This window comes from Trachemys scripta, chromosome 2 (assembly GCF_013100865.1).
Source record: "Trachemys scripta elegans isolate TJP31775 chromosome 2, CAS_Tse_1.0, whole genome shotgun sequence".
In the NCBI taxonomy this organism is placed as follows: domain Eukaryota; kingdom Metazoa; phylum Chordata; order Testudines; family Emydidae; genus Trachemys; species Trachemys scripta.
This window is the reverse complement of record NC_048299.1, coordinates 81,167,495-81,186,191: the sequence shown is the minus strand read 5'-3', so window position 1 is coordinate 81,186,191 and position 18,697 is coordinate 81,167,495. Positions and strand designations below refer to the sequence as shown.

At 43.6% G+C, this 18,697-nt stretch overlaps 1 protein-coding gene across 1 annotated transcript in view; it reads left to right on the top strand.

Annotated features, from left to right (window-relative positions):
- The window catches only part of GLB1 (galactosidase beta 1), an 86,521-nt gene that overhangs the window by 24,375 nt on the left and 43,449 nt on the right, over positions 1–18,697 (top strand). Inside the window, exons 3-10 of the mRNA XM_034761022.1 lie at positions 462–612; positions 1,109–1,169; positions 2,071–2,165; positions 14,880–15,060; positions 16,128–16,186; positions 16,922–17,043; positions 17,146–17,186; positions 17,801–17,913. Of these exons, the coding sequence (XP_034616913.1) occupies positions 462–612; positions 1,109–1,169; positions 2,071–2,165; positions 14,880–15,060; positions 16,128–16,186; positions 16,922–17,043; positions 17,146–17,186; positions 17,801–17,913 (823 nt within the window). The remainder of the gene's footprint in view (positions 1–461; positions 613–1,108; positions 1,170–2,070; positions 2,166–14,879; positions 15,061–16,127; positions 16,187–16,921; positions 17,044–17,145; positions 17,187–17,800; positions 17,914–18,697) is intronic.

The window sequence follows — 18,697 nt, the reverse complement described above, 5'->3', positions numbered from 1 at the left end:
AAAAAAAAAAAAAAAAATCCTAGAAGTGCTGTGTGAGAGGCTTTCTGCTCGACTACCCACCACTTCTGTTTCACAATGACTTTTCACAGTTTTGAAGCTAGATGAGGATGCACAATGAATTATTTTTGCTTTTAATATATTTTATGACATTGATACTGTTAGAAAGGAAGAGTATGTGCAAAAAATACTGACTACATGAAAAAATAGAGACATCTGTTTCCCTTCTAAGTTCCTGATCATACTTGGTGCTAACTTTAGCATCTTCAGCTTCTAGAAGTGCCTTACAGGAGTTAGGTCCTAAATTCTTGAATTCTATTAGTCTGGAAGTAAATACATCTTTACAGAACTGTAAAGTTGAGGTGCAAATAGTTTGTTTCCTTGGCATTAGATTAAGTCATTATTTGGCGTTCCTTTTTCATTCTAGTCTAAGTCACTTCTTATGGATGGTGTTTTCTTCACAGGTACGTGCCATGGAACTACCATGAATTCAAACCAGGAGTATATAACTTCTCTGGTGACCGAGATATAGAATATTTCCTGCAGCTAGCTAATGAAATTGGCTTGTTGGTAATACTAAGAGCTGGACCTTATATCTGCGCAGAATGGGACATGGTAAATTTGTATTTAAACTTTCTAATTTCTAGGCAGAATTAACATCTGATCTCTGTCTAATATGTGTCCTTCCTTTTGGTGGTGTGTGTGTGAGGGGGTTACAGTAGTAAAAGGATTCCCTACCACTGAATATATGGCCCAAGGCAGGATTCTTCATCTAGAATACTAAAAGTTGTGGGTTCAAGTTCTGCTTAAGTGACTTCCTATAGCATCAAGCGCATTGGTCCTTAATATGGTCTTGGGTACTATAGGTCTAGGGTGACCAGATGTCCCGATTTTATAGGGACAGTCCTGATTCTTGGATCTTTTTCTTATATAGACTCCTAATACCCCCACCCCATCCCGATTTTTCACACTTCCTGTCTGGTCACCCTATGTAGGTTCCCAATGACTAGTACTTACTTGGTAATATCTATATAGTTATGGGATAGCTAGTTAAACTTATCCTTGTCATTCCTGAAAATGGTCATTGAAATGGTTTCCTTTCCCTTCACAGGGGGGTCTTCCAGCATGGTTATTAGAGAAAGAATCTATTGTTCTCCGATCTTCTGATTTAGGTAAGAAGCTAAAAAAGATTTATAAAAATGTTTCAATGGCAAGCAGACTTGGTGACCAAACTCTAGGGCAGGGTTCGGCAACCTTTCAAAAGTGGTGTGCCGAGTCTTCATTTATTCACTCTAATTTAAGGTTTCATGTGCCAGTAATACATTTTAACGTTTTTAGAAGGTCTCTTTCTATAAGTCTATAATATATAACTAAACTATTGTTGTATGTAAAGTAAATAAGGTTTTAAAAATGTTTAAGAAGCTTCATTTAAAATTAAATTAAAATGCAGAGCCCCTTGGACACAGGACCCAGGCAGTGTGAGTGCCACTGAAAATCAGCTCGCATGCCGCCTTCGGCACACGTGCCATAGGTTGCCTACCCCTGCTGTAGGGTCAGGCAGTATTTTCAAATAAGGTATTGTGTTACTGTTTCTACTCAAAGTTGGGGAATAACAAATGTGAATGCTCTCTGAATAAGGTTTTCATACTCGCTGAATACTTTTGCACTGTGCATAAATGTATGGAAAGAATGAGGTAGGAACAGGGTGGAAAACAGCAAGACTACTTGTGTAAGGATTTGCAGGGTTGGACCCTTAAATTGTAAAGGATAATGTTCTATAAGGTAACTGGATATTTTTGTTTTGTGGGGACATTACCACCTGTTTTTAGACTGTACTATATTGGAATGATTCGGGTGTGGTCCTTGAAGCCACTTGACTTCCCTACGTACTGAGAGGCTAAAGTTATGAGCAAGCACAGGATGTCATCAGTTCATTATTTGTTGCTCTTGTACATGTTGTGCATACCCTTGGTATTTAGGGTATTTGTTACAAAAATATCCCATTTGTAGTTTGTTTTTGTTTTAAAGTAGATAACTCTGGTCTGCCCACAACTTTCTCTTTGTATATTACAGATTACTTGGTAGCTGTAGAAAGGTGGATGGGTGTCTTATTACCCAAAATGAAGCCTCATCTCTATCAGAATGGAGGGCCAGTTATTATGGTGCAGGTAATCCATTTCAAAAATCAAATGGGAACACTAACTATGTGAATGCAAAAGGCCTTTTGGTCACCATCATTGAATTGTTAACAGTGCTTCCACAGGGATGTTTCCAGTAATGTACATGGGTGCTCTTTGAAATTTAAATAATATTTGCTCTCCATGATAACTGGGATTAAAATTAGTTAAACTGAATCACAAACAAAAGGGTCTGGTGTCTGATAATATTTTAGTATGTAATCCTTGCATCGCCAACATTTTAACAAGTGAAGTTTTGAGTGTCGGCTTTTAGTCCTTAGTGTCGATGTCTCTTTACCACTTGGAAAGAGACTGTGCTTGAGGATGTGGTGAGCATGGCCGCTCACTCACACAAGTGATGTATTACTAGCCAACCTGCTTGCCTATATTGTTGATACATAGCTCATGTTGAAGCAGTGAGCTAAAGCCAGCACTTCCTGAGACTCAGGGACTCTTGAATCAAACTAATTTCTTAACACCTCTTCTGCTTTTCCCTCTCCTTGCTCCCCTTTTCCTTATTACATACAGAATCACCTGCAGGGCTTCCCTGCAACTCCCCACCAAAAGTATGAAATGCTGGCTCTGTTGAAGTCAATGGGAGTTTTGCCATTCACATCAATGGAACCAAGATTTCATCCCAGGTCTTTTTCCCCTGAGGCTGGTTGGAGATTTTCTTGCTAAATCTTCTGTGCACTTGCAGTCCCTTTATCTTAAGTCACTTTACAAAGCTGCATTAGTAGTATTATCACCATTCTACAGGTTGGGTAGATGAGGCCCAGAGAGTGAGTAGCAGAGTACCAGTAGAACCCAAATCTCCCAGCTTTTTGATCAGTCCACTGTTGATGGGTTTGTTTGTTTGTTTCTCCTCATCTTGTAGTATCTACAACTTTGCTAAGTGGCTTCACAGAGAAGACTAAACCACAGCTGCCCTTCCCTTCCCTCTTCCTTTGCCTCCTGCCACCCTCCCATCACTTATTCCCTTGCTTCCTCCCATCCCTCCCTGCATGACTTTGACACTGTTTGCAAGAATTGGCAGTCCCTGTTTAGAACAGGAGTCAGGAGTACAGCAAGCCTGCCTTAGAGTGCTCTGGTAAAGCTGTGTGGGGAGACATGCATAGGATAATCCCCCACAATGCTGGGCTCTAACCAGTGCCATCTGTTTCAGTCGCCCAAGCATCACAAGTTACTCAAAAGAAGAGGCTGAAAGCTATGCCATGACACAGTTCAGTGCTTTTTATTGATGTTAAATGGAACGTTCTCTTTACTTAGCTTGATAAAGCTCTAGAGCAGCAGTTCTCAAGCCACGGGCTGCATGCGGCCCAATTAGCACACAGCTGCAGCCCAGATCAGCTGTGTGCTAAAGGTTGTAGGTTCCAGGCTCCCAGATGCCTTGCCGCGGGCTCCTGGCTGCCCTGCCACGCAGCGTGCTCCAAGCTCCCGGCGGGTTTTGGGGTCCCAGGGGTCAGGGTCCCCGCGCAGAAGGGTCCGGAGTCAGGATCCCTGCCCCATGCCCAGCTCTCCACTCCTAGCCCCACTCTGTGGAGGGGTCTCTGGATGGAGGGCGCTGGGTACAGGGGTTTGTGTGTGTATGTGGGCATTACATGGGGGGGCGCTGTGGTTCTCAATTTGCAGCCCAGCTAACGCTTTGTGGGCAACATCTGCGGCCCACAATGATTCATAGATTCTAGGACTGGAAGGGACCTCGAGAGATCATCGAGTCCAGTCCCCTGCCCGCATGGCAGGACCAAATACTGTCTAGACCATCCCTGATAGACATTTATCTAACCTACTCTTAAATATCTCCAGAGATGGAGATTCCACAACCTCCCTAGGCAATTTATTCCAGTGTTTAACCACCCTGACAGTTAGGAACTTTTTCCTAATGTGTTGTACTTAAAGTACTGCACAGGATCTTTTCAGGGGGAATAAGGCAGAATGCCACATTTATTAGTAATACATGTATTTGTTAACACTGTATTATATGCATATAATATATTACACTTACACTCACACACACACACAAACACACTCCGTCTTGTTGTTACCAATTAGTTGCTCCCCTTAACTTCACTGGCCAGGTGAGTTAGATGGGGGAGGGTGTGGAGCCGGGCTTCTGCCGATCCGGATCGATGCTCCCATGTTGACAAGACGAGACCCGGGGTCCTCTGCAAGACACATCACTTTTATAGCAGCTTTCCTCTTATGCAAATCTATACCAGATTCAAACTCTGTGTCTGTGTCCATTGGTCCTTTGTGCTGCTTTCTTTTGAGTGTTGTCCCAATGCTGCAAAGAGGGTGTTTCCAAAAGAAGGTGCTTGCTTCTAACCCCCGAGGCCGTGGGTATGTCTGCTTGTCTTTAATGAGCCCACTTGACACGTTTTATTGTTCTTGGGTCTGGCTCCCAGCCCCTCTCCAACAGTTGAGGCTGTCTGGAGGTGCTGCCTTCCATGCCTTGCTCATCCACACCTCATTCATTCAACAGGGCAATTGATTAAGAGTGGGCGGGGGAAGAGCTCTTGTTCTACTGCTAGCAAAAAGAAAATTTTCTTCTATCTTATTCTATCCTTAGGGGCTATAATATTATACCAAGGGTAATGCAAAGTTTCTAAATGAGGCTTTGATACAAAGTTCCATGAAAACAGAGGTCACACGTGGGTAGACCCACCACAAGGTTATATGAAGAGGCACAATGTAAAGTTATATGAAAATTATCAGAGATTTATCTACAAATGTCCAACCTAGACCTCCCTTGCTGCAGTTTAAACCCATTACTTCTTGTTCTGTCTTTAGAGGCTAAGGTGAACAAGTTTTCTCCCTCCTCCTTATGACACCCTTTTAAATACCTGAAAACTGCTATCATGTCCCCTCTCAGTCTTCTCTTTTCCAAACTAAACAAACCCAATTCTTTCAGCCTTCCTTCATAGGTCATGTTCTCAAGACCTTTAATCATTCTTGTTGCTCTTCTCTGGACCCTTTCCAATTTCTCCACATCTTTTTTAAAATGCGGCGCCCAGAACTGGACACAATACTCCAGCTGAGGCCTAACCAGAGCAGAGTAGAGCGGAAGAATGACTTCTCGTGTCTTGCTCACAACACACCTGTTAATACATCCCAGAATCATGTTTGCTTTTTTTGCAACAGCATCACACTGTTGACTCATATTTAGCTTGTGGTCCACTATAACCCCTAGATCCCTTTCTGCCGTACTCCTTCCTAGACAGTCTCTTCCCATTCTGTCTGTGTGAAACTGATTTTTTCTTCCTAAGTGGAACACTTTGCATTTGTCTTGGTTAAACTTCATCCTGTTTAACTCAGACTATTTCTCCAATTTGTCCAGATCATTTTGAATTATGACCCTGTCCTCCAAAGCAGTTGCAATCCCTCCCAGTTTGGTATCATCCGCAAACTTAATAAGCGTACTTTCTATGCCAATATCTAAGTCGTTGATGAAGATATTGAACAGAGCCGGTCCCAAAACAGACCCCTGCAGTACCCCACTCGTTATGCCTTTCCAGCAGGATTGGGAACCATTAATAACAACTCTCTGAGTACGGTTATCCAGCCAGTTATGCACCCACCTTATAGTAGCCCTATCTAAATTGTATTTGCCTAGTTTATCGATAAGAATATCATGCGAGACCGTATCAAATGCCTTACTAAAGTCTAGGTATACCACATCCACAGCTTCACCCTTATCCACAAGGCTCGTTATCCTATCAAAGAAAGCTATCAGATTGGTTTGACATGATTTGTTCTTCACAAATCCATGCTGGCTGTTCCCTGTCACCTTACCACCTTCCAAGTGTTTGCAGACGATTTCCTTAATTACTTGCTCCATTATCTTCCCTGGCACAGAAGTTAAACTAACTGGTCTGTAGTTTCCTGGGTTGTTTTTATTTCCCTTTTTATGATAAATAGGTTGAGAACAACTGCTCTAGAGTATCTAGCCTGACAAGACCTACTATAGCTATATAGGGAAAAAAAGTGACCCGGGTAACTATAGGCCTGTTAGTTTAACATCAGTAGTGTGCAAGGTGCTGGAGAAGATTCTGAAAGAGAAACTAGTTGAGGACCTTGAGGTTAATGGCAAATGCGATAAATTACAGCATGGTTTTACGAAGGGCAGATCGTGCCAAACGAATCTGATCTCCTTCTTTGAGAAAGTAACGGACTTATTAGATAAGGGAAATGCGGTGGACCTAATATACCTGGATTTCAGTAAAGCGTTTGATACAGTACCCCATGAGGAATTATTGGTTAAAATGAAAAACATGGGGATCGATATGAAAATCCAGAGGTGGATAAGGAATTGGTTAATGGGGAGAATGCAGCGGGTCGTATTAAAGGGTGAATTGTCGGGTTGGAGGGAGGTTACTAGTGGAGTGCCTCAAGGTTCAGTTTTGGGACCCATTTTATTTAATCTATTTATAACTGACCTCGGGACCGATTGCAAGAGTGGGCTGATAAAGTTTGCGGATGATACGAAGGTGGGAGGAGTTGCAAACTCGGAGGAGGATAGGGATATTCTGCAGGGAGACTTGAATGAGCTTGTGAATTGGAGTATCAGAAATAGGATGAAATTTAATAGTGAAAAGTGTAAGGTGATGCACTTGGGGATGAATAATAACAATTTTAGTTACAAGATGGGGACGCATTGGTTAGAAGTAATGGAAGAGGAGAAGGACCTAGGGGTCCTTGTGGACCGCAGGATGACTATGAGTAGACAATGTGACGTGGCGGTGAAAAAAGCCAATGCGGTCTTGGGATGTATTAGGCGAGGTATATCTAGTAGGGATAGGGAGGTCCTGCTTCCGTTGTATAAGGCGCTGGTGAGACCTCATTTGGAGTACTGTGTGCAGTTCTGGTCTCCCATGTTTAAAAAAGATGAACTCAAACTGGAACGGGTGCAGAGAAGGGCGACTAAGATGATCAGAGGAATGGAAAACCTGTCGTATGAAAAGAGATTAGAGGAGCTTGGGTTCTTTAGTCTGACAAAGCGAAGGCTGAGGGGGGATATGATTGCTATCTTCAAATATATCAGAGGGGTTAATACAAGGGAGGGAGAGGAATTATTCCAGCTTAGTACTAATGTGGACACGAGAACGAATGGATATAAACTGGCCGGGGGGAAGTTCAGGCTTGAAATTAGACGAAGGTTTCTGACCGTCAGAGGGGTGAAATATTGGAACGGCCTTCCGAGGGAAACGGTGGGGGCGACGGACCTGTCTGGTTTTAAGATTAAGTTGGATAAGTTTATGGAGGGAATGGTTTAATGGTAAAACATAGTAGCCAAGGAAAACCAAGCAATGGTACATGAATAGCATAATGGCCAACAAGGGTCAGGCTAGAGACTCTTGCCTATATGCTCGGGGTATTACTGATCGCCATATTTGGGGTCGGGAAGGAATTTTCCTCCAGGGTAGATTGGCTGAGCCTCTGGAGGTTTTTCGCCTTCCTCCACAGCATGGGGCAGGGATCACTAGCAGGAGGGTCTCAGCCGATTGAAGTCACTAAAACACAGGATTGGGGACTTCAACGGCAGAGTCCAGGGAAGGGTCTTGCGGCCTGCAGCATGCAGGGGGTCAGACCAGATGATCATAATGGTCCCTTCTGACCTTAAAGTCTATGAGTCTATGAGCTAGAAATGAAAGAAAGATAAAATACCTTAAATATTTGTCCCTGGTGCTTCCACTGGTTATTACAGTGAACAAATTAAGCATTAAGGTTCAGATTTTGAAAGAAGGTTTCAAAGACGCACTTTCAGGGTGGATTGATTTAAATCAGCGATTTAAAGCATGATTTAATTCACCCAGTGGAAAACCTCAATTTAAAGCATCCATTTTAATCAATTTTTCAATTTCTATTTCAGTTATTTTCTAAAGAAAGGTGCATTTTTATTGGTTGATATAACATTAAAACATGTTGATTTACAACTAAATAGAGCCTTTACACTAGATTTGGTCCATCTTTTTGTGGGTACACTATAATTCTATATATTTATTTATGTAGTTATGTAGCTTAACATTTTCAGATTCTTATTAACTGTACATTTTTAGTATGTTAGAAAATAGTGAATGATGATTAACTTTTTGCTCATAATTTGTGTTAAGCCGCTGTGACAAAATTCCTCCTCTATCTTGGTAGGTCCTGCGCTTATTGGCGGATTTTCTTGCCTCAGAGATTCACCATGTGGGTTGGGGAACAGCCCAGAGACCTTCCCCTCTGGGAGGGCCCACAGTCCAGGTCAATTGGGAGGTTTGGGGGGAACCCGGGCCCGCCCTCTACTCCGGGTTCCAGCCCAGGGCCCTATGGACTGCAGCTGTCTATAGTGTCTCCTGTAACAGCTGCATGACAGCTACAACTCCCTGGGCTACTTCCCCATGGCCGCCTCCAAACACCTTCCTTATTTTCACCATAGCACCTTCCTCCTGGTGTCTGATAGGGTTACCATACGTCCGGATTTCCCCGGACATGTCCGGCTTTTTGGTGCTCAAATCCCTGTCCGGCTCTTTGGAAATTCCCCCCAGACATGTCCGGGGAAATAGGGAGGCATAAGCCAGGGTCCACCCAGCACGATCCGCCGGGTCTGCAGTGCAGCCCAGCTGCCTCAGCTAGAATGCTCAGGCGGGGAACGGGGGAGGCTCGGGCTTCCCTCGCGGGCGGGGACTCCCCGGCCACTGGGGGACCCTTCCTGTGGCCCCGTTGCCCCTGGGAGCTGTTTCCGACAGGGACAGACAGGCCGGGGAATGTGCTCGGCGCAGGAAGGAAGCTGCGGCAGGGGCTGCAGGGACCCGCGCTGCCGAATGTCTGAAGCCCCCAGCAGGCAGAGGATGCCGGGGGAGCAGAGCAGGCGGGGGCATAGAGGCTGCAGGGCGAGGAGGAGCAGGGCAGAGGGGTGCAGGGGCTGCAGGGCGAGTGGGCAGCAGGGGTCACAGAGGCTGCAGGGGTGGGGGGGTGCAGGGGCAGGGCAGTCTGGGGGCGCAGAGGCTGCAGGGGCTGCAGGGTGAGTGGGGAGCAGGGAAGCACTTAGCAACCCCCAACCAAGATCAGAGCGGGAGGGAGGAGGGGGAATGCAGGGTGCTCAGAGGAGGAGGCAGAGTTGGGGCAGGGGCTTTGGGGAAGGGGCGGGGTTGGAGTGGGGCTGGGGCGGAGCCGGGGGTGGGGAAGGGGTGGAGGTGGGGCAGGGTCAGGCCTCCGTGGAGTGTCCTCTTTTTTCAGTGTTGAAATATGGTAACCCTAGTGTCTGATAACGCTTGTGCTCCTCAGTACGCCAGCAGCACACCCTCTCACTCTCAGCTCCTTATGCCTCTTGCTCCCAGCTCCTCACACTCCCCCCACAAACTGAAGTGAACTCCTTTTTAAAACCTAGGTGCCCTGATTAGCCTGCCTTAATTGATTTTAGCAGCTTCTTCTTAATTGGCTCCAGGTGTCCTAATTAGCCTGCCTGTCTTAACTCGTTCTAGCAGGTTCCTGATTACTCTAGTGCAGCCCCTGCTCTGGTCACTCAGGGAACAGAAAACTACTCATCCAGTGACCAGTATATTTGCCCTCTATCAGACTCCTGTACCCCAAGAGTCTGGGTCTGTCACACCGCATTAGGTTGGTAACTGGAATTTAATTAAACACACAAAACAGCATATAAAATTTATTTTTATTAACCAAAACACTTTAAGTGATTTGGATATATAAACTTTGCTTATCAAAACAGGTTTCACATTTACAACAAATTAAGATTAGTTTACCCCTTAACATATTTTGTATTATATTCAGACTTAATTTTAAACAGGTTTATTTTTAAAAAGAAAAACTGTTTATAATTTAAATAATAAAAAAACCTGATATAAATTTAAAAAATCCATTTTTTTTTAAATCATCAGTTTTTATCTACCCTGCTCACTTTTATGCCTGCAGTTAGTCATGTATACATATGATAGGGACTCAGCTACAAAACAAGTAGTTAAGAAAGTATGCCCTGTGTCTTGTTTGCAAAATTAGATAGTGGGATGAGGCCCATATAAACATTTCCCACTAATTTAGCCATGGATCTACTGGCTAGGATGGTGATTGTTTGTCAGAACAGGATATTGCAAGTAAAGAGATTTGGGTTTGACCCAACTTTGCTTCTAACTCACTGCGAAGTCTTAACCTATCTGTGACTTCCTTTGTCAAACTGGGATAACAGTGCTTACCCATTTTTTGAAAGTACTTTGATATTGCTAGATGGATGCTAGGATAACAGTACAGTATTGTTATTAACTGCGATTGGAGTTTCATGCATAGAACAATTTAACTGGATCTCAATATTAAATCTCTTCAGTATTATGAACTGCTTTATTTTCATAACCACATGAGCACTTTATGAATTATACTTTTGTTGTTATAGAAAGCTTTTGCAACTTATTATATATTTACATTTTAAGAAACTGGCTGAGATAATTTGCAAGAGCCCCAAACTCACTATTAATTACTACACTTAGGGGATATAGAGTCAAAGCTAAGACAAATCATCTGCTAAAGGCAAAAGTTAGCAGTTTTAACCAGGTATCTATATACTGGACTCTGAAATAGCTTGAGAAAGTCTATTGATAGCTAGTCAATCACTCCAGTTCTGTGATGCTGGTGGCTATACCAAGGCCTATCAATAAATGAATCAGTAGTGAGAGAAACATATTACCATCTGAAAGCTGTTCAGGGATCTATGACAAATGAATTCCTCATCTCGGTCAGGTCCCTAGTAGTGTCTTCATCACAAATGGCATCATTGCTCAGTCCCCCTACCAATTCATGCCTTTGCCTTCCGAGAACTTATTACCCTCCTGACTTCAGATGGACTCTCCAGAACACGGCTGAGGCCAATGGATGGTTTAACATGGGGAAGCTTGCACTGCAAATGATAGACTTGCTCTTTTTAATAAAAAAGCCTGCAGTGTCAGCTGGGCCCCTTTTAAGAAGGGCAGAATTCAAGTGAAGTGGAGGCAGACGTGGAAGGTGAGAACAATCAAGCAGAAGTGCTTACAGAGCTGCTTTTATGTGATTAACAATCAGAACAACATGCCCCGCCTGAATTGCCTCCTGGCTACCTTTTGGGGTTTCACAGTCTTGGCCAGAGGGTTATTTTCTTAATTTTATTTTTCTGTTCAGACTTTGGTAATTGATTCAGGTAAGCCTGAGAGACACCTTTTCTCTTCTACATTTAGATAGTCCCTAGTCCTGAAGATCTTATAGTGTGCTAACACAGTGCAGCCATGACCGCGGCTGAGGGCTTTAACCTTCACCACAATACAAACAGTAATTCTAATAATAAGAAATCATTCAAGCTTAATCCTCAGTCTTGGTGTAGGCAAGGAAGAGCGGTGCCTCTGTCAAGTTTCTGAGGAAACTTGGTTTAGTAGTACTTAGTTAGAAACACTTGAAAATACCTTACTATGTATGCATGCAAGTCGCTTACTTTCCTAAACTCTTTAAGGACGCAACGTGGAGAACGTAGCTGAGCACAGGTTATTTGAAACTCCCTGACTCTTGTGCGACGGGATGGGAGGCCACTCTGACACATCAACAAGGGTGGAGTCATTATGCCTACAGGGTGTCATTGTGGCCTCCTGCTGGTCGTTCTGGGAATTAGCTCAGTCTTTTCGCAGGGCGCCCTCCTCCGGTGGTGTCTCGCCTGCCATCACTTCTGCTCCGGACCCACGTCGCCTCAAGGATTGCGGCGTCCTCTTCAGGACACAGCCCTCCGGCTGGGCCCCATTCCATTCCCCCCCGCACTTCCGGGGGAGCAGCAGTCCTCTGTCCAGCCACTTGCCTCATTGGCAAACTGCAGCCCTTCACTGGCCACTCTGCTCGGTGGCAAGTGGGAGGGAGACCCAGGTTCACCCACTACTCCAGGTCCCAACCCAGGGACCCTCTAGGCAGCCGCCATGCACTGCGTCTCCGTTAACCACTCCCCCCTCCCCCCCAAATCCATTTCCCTGGGCCACTTCCCCGTAGGCCTAGCACCTTCTCTGCCCCTGTATCCGGGCTTCAGTCTTTAAGCCAGTCAGGCTGGAGCTCCCTCTTGCTCCCCTAACCCTGCACTGCACTGCACTGTTCAGGGTGCTGGCGGTTCCCTCAGCCCTTCAGGGACCCAGTCCTTTCTGCCTAACTCCCAAGAGGGAACTGACTCCTCTGCCCTGTAGCTGTCTTTATATATGGGCCTTCTCTGCCCTGATTGGCTGCTCCTTGCAGCCCCTCACTGATAGGCTGTCTGCTGCGCAGCCTCCCCAGGGCTGCTTTTAATCCTTTCTCCACCAGTATGGGGCAGAAGCCCCATCACGCAGGCAAAATGTGTAATAAAACAGACAATCTTCAAGTTACTTTATGTACGGTGTATGTGTATTCAGTAAAACATTTTGGGCCAAATTGCCCTCTGTGCAGGAATAATTGGAAATTCAGAAGTTTCCTGTGAGGCGTTTCCCTGGCATTGTTTCCTTGGCTTAGGGGCAGGACAAGGGGTTATCTTCCTGTGGATCTAGCTGAGGATCCTACTTGCCAAAAGTTATACAGCTGCCAAAATCCTTGGGGAAGTGCAGTCCCTAGCCATCCCCATGGAGAGCTCTGTTGCTGTGCACCACATCTTAAACTAAACAGGGCTCTGGATCCACGAACGACTCCAAATTGTGAGTGTATCGAACATCATGTATAATCCACTCCATCATGTCATCAGTTGTGTGGGCAATTTTAAAGAGACCGTACTGGGCAAATTGCCAAAACCCAAGCAGTTTAGAAACAGTCGCAGGCCCAAGATGTTCCTCTTTCCCCAGTTCTGGTTTACAATTGCAGCAGATACATTGGCATGGCAACCTCCCCAATATTTCCTTATCTTTCTCATAATAAAGTTATTTTTCACAAACAACTCTTGACTGCTTAAAACCTCAATTTCTTGCTTCGGTTGTCTACATGCAACTCACATCAAGCACGCTTCATCCACACTAGGCCTATAACATTACATGGATATGTCATAAAAACAACTCTTTATAACAGTTTGAGTTGAATTTTTGTTACCGTTGTTTTTATAAAAAAATATAAAAGGGAGACAAAAATACTGAGTTAGACTAAGTGAAAAGGTCCAATAATACCACCCAAGGACTGTGTTAATATCACGATTGGTAAACAAGAGGCGAATGGAACCAGAAATGAATTAACTAAAACTGGTATGTTGGAAATTAGGCCTAATTGGTGAACAAAATAATGAGGGGATGGGTTACTCCACCCTTTTCTCCCTTTTGGAGTACTTAAAAAGAGACTTTGGGGAGGCTCAAATAGGTTAGAAGATGGGTTGACTGAAAGGAGCAAGCTTTGTTATCATGACTGCCAACCCCACCATCTCCAGGGACCCTGGAATGTGCCATGACTCTGTTAGACCTTCACCATCCTGATTCTGAGAGAGGTCCTGACCAGTCCAGGCCAGAGAGAGGGACCCAGATGACACCACCACCTCTGGCTAAATCCCTAACGCTACCTGGCATATGGAACTTTGGTTTCTGCTGTCACTGCGCTCCATGTGTCCTCCTTCCCCACCTTATTTCTTCTTTTTCCTATCTCTCTTTCTTTGCCTTCTGTTTACTAAGAGTTTGGCTTAGCCAAACAAGATAGCATCTCTTGCAACAATGCTATGAGCCTGTGGCCCAGTAAGGCAACCAAAAGCAATGCCTTAAACAACCCACTGCTGCTACAAGTTTTCCAGGTCTTGGAATGACTGTGTGCTGGGCCTGTGTTTCTCCAGTAGTGGGGTTGCAAGTGAAAATTAGCACCAGAGACAGAAGTTGCATTTTCTATCTTTGCTGTTCCTTTCACTTCCATTTTGCATGTGTGCCTTGTTTTCGCTTTACTTAAACAGGATCGGACTTCAGCAACAGCAGCAATAACAACAGCTCCAGTTCATCTCAACATGCTTCTCTTTTCCTCAAAAAGAATAGTTGATACCATCTAAAAACTGGCAAATGGTTTTTTCCCCTATAAAAGCTCTCTACAGGGAATAATGGATATTGTAAAGTATTAAGTAAGGCTTTAATTTGGGCATTTCAAATGCTATTACTTTTTTTCCTTTTCAGTATCTTTAGTAAAAGGTTTAAAGATTTTTAGTACTGGTGCATTTGCCACAGGACTAAGCAGGCCGAAATCTCTGTACTTGAACCCCCGAACCATGTTTAACTGTCTAGTGTTGTGCAGTGACAGGATTGTGTTAACTTCTTTGACTCTGTAGGCCCATTTATTCCATCAAAATTAACACATCTCCTCCCATCCCCATGTTAGCAGAGCTACAATAGAGCTTTGTCTGTTGTACTTGGGGCACACCGTTTACGAGTGAGACAGTGCTTAGACTAACGTTGTTTAAGCCAGTATTAACTAAACCAGGGCATTCTTGTAGAATGGGTGGTTGATGCTTTGGGATACAACCCCTCTCCAGATAGCTGTGGAGCTCCTGCAAGACAGGCTTCTGGGAGGTGAGAAGAATGATGCTGCCGGTGTGGCATCTTCTCCCCTCATCCCATGCATCTTCTCTGGAATTTCTGTTGGAAAAGGAGGAGGCAATCCAGGTCAGGCTTTCATGGTGTCGCATTGAGTGGCTTTTCTATTTTCAATATGAAAAGTTGTCTTCCCGTGAAGGGTGCAGGACTGGTTATCAAATGTCAGATTTTCTGCTGATCTATTATTTTTATTACATAGGTTGAAAATGAATATGGAAGCTACTTTGCCTGTGATTACGATTACCTTCGTTACCTTCAGAAGCTCTTCCATCACCATCTTGGAGATGAGGTGGTACTGTTTACAACAGATGGGGCAAGCAAACATTACTTGAGATGTGGAGCTCTGCAGGGTCTTTATGCAACGGTGGACTTTGCACCAGGTTAGTGGTAGCTGTTTGTAGCAAGATAAGTAGGCCAATATTTGTTCGCTTGTAGCAAAGTTGATGGTCTCCCTGACTCCTGGGTTTAAGTGGTGATCTACATATTGCCATTTGATATATTCTTAAACATATAGAGGGAGCCAGCTGGTGTGATTCACTAGGGTTTCTTCTCTGGGACCAGTCTGGTCTCTTTACAATGCAAACCTACTGAACAAATATAGCAATGTTCAGCAGTTTTTCCAAGGGCTCTTAATCCAGCCCAAATTCCAGCTTCATCTGATTATCACTTTGCGTTCCTCGGAAGAAAATCAAGCGCTGCAGAACATAGTTAAAAGGGAACACATTGCCCCAATCTGTGGTATTGTAAGCATGCAGAATTAAGTGAGCGTTATGCTTGTGAAAAGTGCCCAGTCCGAACAGGAGACTTTATCATCCCTAGAAACTGTACAGCCTTGGCAGTGTGGGAGGTTTCCTGGGCCCCAGTCCAATGTGAATGTAGTTCAGTTTCCAAGTGCCTTCAACTTGGGACCTCCCTTCTGAATTGTCCTTTGTGGTAAGGTATGTTTGTAGTCTCAGTGCATTTATTAATTGAAAAAATCCACATCTCTCACACCTCCCATTTCCTGGAGGTCATCCGTCAAATAGTAAGGACTTTTTCAGTCACTCTTGGCTTTCAGACCAGTGACTTAGACGTGAAACTCCAAATCTGATTTGCCAATTCCCTGACTTTTAGACTTCCCACAAATAAATCTACTTTAAACTAAGGCCTACATTTTAAAAAATAACAAGTGATTTTTGGGTGCCTTAGTTCTGGTGTTCAGGTTGAGGCTCCTGAAAGGGGCATGGTTTTCAGAAAGTACTGAGCACCCACACTCAGATAACTAGCCTCTGTTGCCTCAACTTGGGCACCCAAAATCACTAGCCTCTTCTGAAAATTTAGGCCCAGATTTCCACCTAGGTTGTTGCTGATGCAGGGGAGAGAGGTGCAGCATCCCAGTTTCTGCTCCTGAAGGCAAAGCCCTGAAATAGCATGGATATTGCAGCTCAGTTTTGTTTTTTATTTGCAGGTGGTAATGTCACAGCAGCATTTTTAACTCAACGAGGCAGTGAACCCAGAGGCCCCTTGGTATGTTTTCTTTTTTTTTTTTAATTTCCATATGTTCTTAATTTTATGATAGTAATGAAAACCGAGGGGTTGACAGCAGCAGTGCTTGTTGTTTGTGCTGCTTGGGGTGCCTGGGTTCATGGGACATTGGAACTCTTGTTTCATGGTGAGGCAGAGGTTGGGGACAGTTTCTCTGTACATGTCTGTTCCATGCTGCTGTTCTGTGATCCCTGACTGCTGTTCTGTGGAGTATTTTTTAGCCTCCGAAGATTCCAATTTGTCTTGATTTTTCCCAGCCTAGGAAAGTATGTACAAAGCAGCCAAAGCAGTAGAGATGCTTAGATGAATAAGTCAAGTGTGTGGGGGAGCGGAAGTTAGAGGCAGAATTAATAGAGCAGGTTAAAAAACTGCATCCTGTTTTTAACTAGCATAGATTTTTACACAAGTTAATGGGATGTGAGCTGATTAGGAGCCATTTTGATGCCTTAGCCACTCTGAGAGAAGGACTTAATCTTAACTAAAGAGCTACCTCATCTCCTGTGGCATTTAACATATTTCACTGTATTTTCAGTAATTTGAATATGAATCAAATGCACTTAGCTGCTTTTTTTCTTATTGCTAGTGACATAAATTGAGCTTAAAATAACTTAACCTCCAATTCCGATATTGCTTCCTTTTTATATTACTCTTTCCCCCCACTCCCCTCCCCTGCTGTTCATGTTCTCTCCCCAACTCTCCACATTTCACCCCGGGCAGGTAAACTCTGAGTTCTACACTGGCTGGCTGGATCACTGGGGTCACCCTCATTCTGTTGTGCCAACAAATACGATAGCTAAAACTCTTGATGAAATCCTGGCACGTGGCGCTAACGTTAACATGTAAGTGCATGTTCAAGAGAGGATTTGTTTTAATGAAAAATGAGAGTACGGAGGCAGTCAGCAAAGCCTGGTTTGATTGGCTTTATTTGTTTTTCTTTTTAGGTACATGTTTATAGGTGGAACCAATTTTGCCTATTGGAATGGTAAGGAACAATTTGAAAAAAGTGACTTGCTTTCCAATTACAGGTGAGGCCTACACCTGTCATTTACAGTATATTACAAATTACACACACTCTAAACCTTCAGCCTCTAGGTCCGCCATGTCCTAAATCAATTCTATATTCATTTTCTTAAGACACACAGATAAGTATTTTAAATGCCAGTGGGGAAGGAGGATTGGGTGCCAAGGAGTCCTTGAATTAAAAAGTGCCGGAGCATATCACCTCCTATATTTCAAGTGCAGGAGCGATACTTCAGCAGCACTACATCTCTGCTAATCACCACTTCATTATCCAAAGCCCTCATTCAGGAACACACTTAAGCATATGCATAAATCCATTCCAATTCAGGGCGTTCCTTAAGCATGTGCTTAACTCCGACAGACTTCAATGAAATGTAAGCAAGTGCTTAAGTTCTGTCCTGAATAGGGATGGTTTCCTGAAGGGAACCCAAGCTGAACCACTAGACTTAGAGATCTTGCTATGAACAAAGAAATTTGTGGGTGGAAAGAAACAAGTCTAAAAAACTATCCCATTGGGGAGGGGACTGGAGAAGCTCCATCAATTGTTTTTAATTGTTTAATTTTTGATTTTCACAGGGGCAAACATGCCATATTCATCACAGCCTACTAGTTATGACTATGACGCTCCACTGAGTGAAGCAGGGGACCTCACTGACAAATATTTTGCTCTGAGAGAAGTCATTGGTAGGGTGAGTGTTTATAAAAGATATGGCTTTTAGAATGTTTCTTTAAAACCTCACTAGCTTATTGTGTGAGCTCTCTTGGTTTTGCATGGGTGTCGGTTGCCTCCTGATTTATTACTAGGTTTGGAAGGTTTAGGTTTTTTATCAGTAAATGTCAATTTCACTGAGCACACACAAACCAATGAAAAAAGATAAGAACAGAAATGTAAAGATAGGCAAAGTTAGAAAAGTGCTGCTTGAGGACTTATTTAGACTTTGATTTAAGGATGTTTACTTGGCATATTTTGACAGATGATGTTGACAATCTGTGATTTAGAGGTTATAAAGCTTTAACTTTTTTAATCTAAATCTCTGCTGTCCTTAGATAGTTATTGTCTGACTCCTCCATAATTCCCCCAACTGTGAAAAATTTAAATAGATAAAAATTGGGGGGAAAATGCTTAAAAATAAACGTAGATGTTATCTGTTGAAATTATAAAAAAAAAATTCTGCCAACTTATTTATTATCCACTTCAGGTGTTGAAATACGCTGCTGCTTTTTGCTGCTATTGAGTTCTTCGATTATTGTGTAAAAAATCACCCAAAGTCTGCTTCCAAACTTGATGTTGTGCACTCTGGTGTTTGGGGTCTCTAAGAGTGGGAAAGCTTACTCCAATGAACAGATTTTCCCTTCATAACTTTACAAACAAGAGATGAGTCTGAGCTGTGGAATTTGAATCTGGGTTTTGAACACCCCAGAATTCAAGACTGTTCAATCCAAGTATTTGCTTTGGGCCCCTCTCTGTGTTTA